Source organism: Triticum urartu, chromosome 7, assembly GCF_003073215.2.
Source record: "Triticum urartu cultivar G1812 chromosome 7, Tu2.1, whole genome shotgun sequence".
In the NCBI taxonomy this organism is placed as follows: Eukaryota; Viridiplantae; Streptophyta; class Magnoliopsida; order Poales; family Poaceae; genus Triticum; species Triticum urartu.
The window spans coordinates 602,878,353-602,883,070 of NC_053028.1; the positions used below are offsets into that span (position 1 = coordinate 602,878,353).

Here is a 4,718-nt window from a genome sequence, read left to right on the forward strand (position 1 = left end):
TGCAGGCGGCTCCACGATGACCAGGATGGCAGGATCGACTCTCGTCTCCCTTTATTTAGCCGCAGCCGGCAGCACGGATGTACAGTGGTGGACGTTAACGCAGGACCAGGATGGACGCCGCCGAGTCGTCGCCGATGCACATCGTCCTCTTCCCGTGGCTTGCGTTCGGTCACATGACCCCCTTCCTCGAGCTTGCGGAGCGCCTGGCGGCCCGCGGTCACCGCGTCTCCTTCGTCTCAACGCCGCGCAATATCAGCCGCCTCCCGGCCGTCGTGGACGTCCACCTGGTGGCCCTGCCGCTCCCCCACGTGGACGGCCTCCCCGAGGGAGCGGAAGCCACCAGCGACCTCCCGCCCGGCAAGGCCGAGCTCCTGCAGAAGGCCGCCGACGGCCTCGCCGGGCCGTTCGGCGCCTTTCTAGACGACGGCAAGAAGCCGGACTGGGTCATCGTCGACACCTTCCACTACCTAGCCGCCGCCGCCGCCGCCCGCCGGGGCGTGCCGTCCGTGATGTTCCCCATCTTCTCCTCCTCATCGAGCGCCCTATGGGGCGTGCCGCGCGTGTCGACGGCCGTTGACCCGGAGGTAGGGGCGTCGCTAGCGCAGCGCTTCTTGTTAACCCACCAAAGCTGCAAGATGGTGGCCAAGCGGTGCTGCGTGGAGTTCGACCCCGACGGCGTGCCTCTCCTGCCGGCCATCTTCGGCAAGCCGTTCGCCCCTCTCGGCCTGCTGCCGCCGCCTCTGAGGTCCACCGAAGGCGACGCGCTCGTCTCATGGCTCGACCGACAGCCGCCGAAATCCGTCCTCTACGTCGCGCTGGGAAGCGAAGCGCCGCTGAGCAAGGAGCTGGTGCACGAGCTGGCCATCGGCCTGGAGCTCGCCGGGACGGCGTTCCTCTGGGCCCTGAGGAAGCCCAGCGGCGTCCCGGACGACGCCGTCCTTCCTCCGGGCTTCCAGGACCGCACCAAGCACCGCGGGCTCGTGGCGATGGGGATGGTCCAGCAGACCAGGGTGCTGGCGCACGACTCCGTCGGCGCGTTCCTGACGCACTGCGGGTGGAGCTCGGTCATCGAGGGGATGCAGTATGGATGTCCCCTTGTCATGCTGCCATTCTTTGGGGACCAAGGGCCGATTGCTCGGCTCATGGAGGGGAGAAAGGTTGGACTGCCGGTGCCAAGGAAGGGAGAGGATGGGTCGTCTTTTGACCGGGAAGGCGTCGCGTCGGCGGTCCGGGCCGTCATGGTGGAGGAGGAAGGTAGATGTGCCTTCGCGACCAATGCTGGGAAGTTGCAACAGGTTGTCGGCGACACTGCAAGCCATGAGCAGTGCATCGATGACTTCCTTCAGCAACTACGATTTTACAAGGAATAGTGTCGGCATGGCCCGGCGCGTTCTTTTGTGACAGGCCTAGGGCCAACAGAATCGCCTCCTCCTCAGCTTCTCTCAGAATAGCCACTTCATATATATTTTATAATCCTATCTAGTTAAAATCTAATTAGTTAGAATTATAAAAAAAATATGAATGACGATTCTGGAAGAAGCTGAGGAGGAGGGTGATTTTGGGAGAATCGTCAAAAACAACTAGCCCCTATTCAAGAAAAGTACTATCGTCGGGTCATATAACAACGAAATAGAATGTACTGTATCACCGTATCGTTATCCTATGATTTTCATTTGATCATTCATGTCAATATTTAGTTATTAAAGTGATTTTTGTGTCTTTTATTTTTTTTCATCTTTTTATTATTTTTCGATACTGGCCTATTGGGCCTAGCCCAACATTGCGTCGGACGCTTCCCGGGCAAAACCAAAGGGGCCACGGCCCCCTCGCCCCACTCACCCACTCCACTCATTCCCCTTCAAAGTCTCCGCCCTACTCTTGATCCTTTTTTTGCCGATGGTGGTCGCCAACCAATTCGGCGATCTCTGGTGTCCTTAGGTACACATCTGTGCCCCCCTCTCAATGTCAAGTGAAATGGTCCATTTGGATTTTTTTTTATACGTGGTGAGATTCGTATTCCCAACACTAGGGTTTCGGCGACGGCAACAAAGACGACAACAGGCGACGACGACGGAGTAGACAGTAGGCGACGAGGACCCTCGGCTCCAACCCAGGTGAGCATCTCATTCCTCCGTTTTTTGCAGTAGGTCACTGCTGAAAAAAATGGCATTTTGCTTAGGTCATTGTCGTGGGTTTGTCACGGCAGATGTCCTCGTGAAATGACTTAGTCGTGGAGACATCGCTACAGGTTAGCTTAAAGGGGTTAAACCGGACAAGGGACACGCGGGTTATATACTAGTTCGGCCCCTTCGATGAAGGTAAAAGCCTACGTCTAGTTGTTTTGGTATTGCTAGGGTTTGGATGACCAGGGAGCGAATCCGCTTTGCCTGGCTCTCGAGTTGTTGTGTGTTGTCCCTAAACCGCTGCCGGGTCGTCCCTTTATATACATAGGTTGACGCCTGCCGGTTTACAGAGTCCCGAGGCCGGATCATAAATGTGTCCGGCTCGGTCTCTATTCCTTCTAACTTACAATACAAGTGACATGAAAGAGTCGGTTTACATCTACAGGCCTTAACCCGCCTTTGGGCCTTGGGCCTTTGTAAAACGCCACCATCCTCACGTCTTAATGGCTTCCATCTTCATAGAGTTAACCCGGCTACTCCTGGTCGGTTTACGTCCAGTAGTAATATCCCCAACATTAGGACCCAGATTGGTTTGAACTTGTTCATGTCAATCTTCAACACTTAGAAAAATTCCTCCTTTGCATCTTCGCCTTGATCTTGTAAACCGCCGTGACGTCATACTCCAGGATCATGATAAATCGCCGTGATGTCACCTTGTTATTTAAAAATGATATATCTCACCTTTAGTTAATGAACCTTCGACGATCGAGGCAACCGCTCCTGTTAGGTATCCAATATTCCGGCCCCTCGATTCTCGCGCCTGTTACCTCCCCCTTTACCTTATAAATAGGGCAACGGGTCATTTCCTTTTTCCCCTCCGTCTCTTCGCTTCTTCTCCCTCCTCGCGACGCCTCTGCACCCGAGCACCGCCACCGTCGCCGAGCTCCGCCTCTGCATCTCCGTCGTCCGCTACATCGACCTGGTTGCACCAGATAGCCGCGGCGTAACTCCGCTTGCTTCAACAGCCGCTGTAAGATCTTCCCTTTCCTCCTCTATAGATCTACTTAGGGTTTCAGTGTTCATGAATGTTCATCGAAGCTCCGGCAACTGTTCTTCCTTGTTCCTCCTTAGTCCATGGAAGAACCCTCAAGCCTGATGTATTTCGTGTAGTAGCTATAGCGTTCCTTATCTTTTGCTATCACAACAAACCCTTATACGCATAAAAACTGATCTGGACCTTTGTGAATTGCTTCGGGACCAACCTTTTTAGGTCTAAATCTTTTTGCTTCTCTTGTCTTACGGTAGATCTAAAATTTCCAAGTAATCTTGTGAAACCTGTTTTACCTTACTTAGTCGTTCTTGCCTTAGATCTGTATCTTCTTCATTACATAGGCGGTTTACCTTTGTATAAAGCAATCTATCACATACCATTAGTCCCCTTGTAAACTGGCAACTCCTTTGTGTCCGTCATCATACTCTGGTTTAATAATATGTGTATATCTCTTTTTCCACCTATTGCCTTGTCATTCATAATTGTATCATCCTCCAGTTTACCAATTTCACATATTTGGACTTCTTTATCCTGTTGAACCTTATGCCTTACCATGAATGAATTGTAAACCGGCATTTCTTTTCAGCTTTTTGCTTGCAATGGCCAAGCAATTTTATTCATGTAACTGGGCTCCCTCCCGGGTTACCGAGGAGCAACTTAATGGAATGGTCAAAATTGACACTTTACCCAAAAAGAATGAGATCCGATGGCGAGTTCCTGGACCGGAGAACCCTCCTACTCCCAAGCAATGTGAAGTAGTGGTATTTGTTGATCACATAGGCCGTGGCTTCAAACCGCCCGGATCGAAGTTTTTCCGGGATGTGCTTGCCAGCTTTCAACTCCACCCTCAAGATATTGGACCCAACTCGGTGTCCAATATATGCCACTTCCAAGTCTTCTGTGAAGTGTACTTACAAGAAGAGCCAACTGTTGAGCTGTTCCGGGATTTCTTCCATCTGAACCGGTGCACTAAATTTGTAGACGAGCCCAATACTGAACTTGGTGGCGTCTCCATTCAGAAAAGAAAAGAGGTTGAATTTCCTCATGCCAAGCTGCACAGTCACCCCAAAGAGTGGAATCAAACTTGGTTCTACTGTAAAGACACCTCCCCTGAAGATGAGAACCCTCTGCCGGGTAACCGTGCTCACCGGCTGGCCAATACTCATCCTCTTCCACAACGATTAAGTGCCCAGGAACGAGCCCCGTATGCACCTCAACTCGCCAAGCTGAGGGCCTTCCTGGCCAACGGTTTAACAGGTGTAGACTTTGTCCGTTGCTGGATATCCTGGAGTATCTTGCCGCTAAGTCACCGCTCTCGCTTAATGTGCGAGTACACTGGTGAAGTAGAAGACTCCCAACGTCATATCAATATTCAGCTAACGGATGAAGAAGTCACTGAGGCTGTCAAGAAAATATTGAATGAATCGGAAGCTGTCTGTCGCCAAACCGGTTTACTCCCATTTTACACACAAAACAAACCTCATGCTATAAAGTGTTGTTCTTCCGCTTTACACTTGATATCTTTATACTGTATAACCTTTGAA

The 4,718-nt window shown here is 51.8% G+C and overlaps 1 protein-coding gene across 1 annotated transcript; it reads left to right on the forward strand.

The window, feature by feature from the left end:
• LOC125522577 (putative UDP-rhamnose:rhamnosyltransferase 1) lies at nucleotides 1–1,684 on the forward strand. Its single transcript, XM_048687628.1, has one exon. It carries the CDS (start codon nucleotides 111–113, stop codon nucleotides 1,368–1,370), a length of 1,260 nt encoding a protein of 419 aa, XP_048543585.1. The 5' UTR covers nucleotides 1–110; the 3' UTR covers nucleotides 1,371–1,684.
• Nucleotides 1,685–4,718: the final 3,034 nt, after the last annotated feature.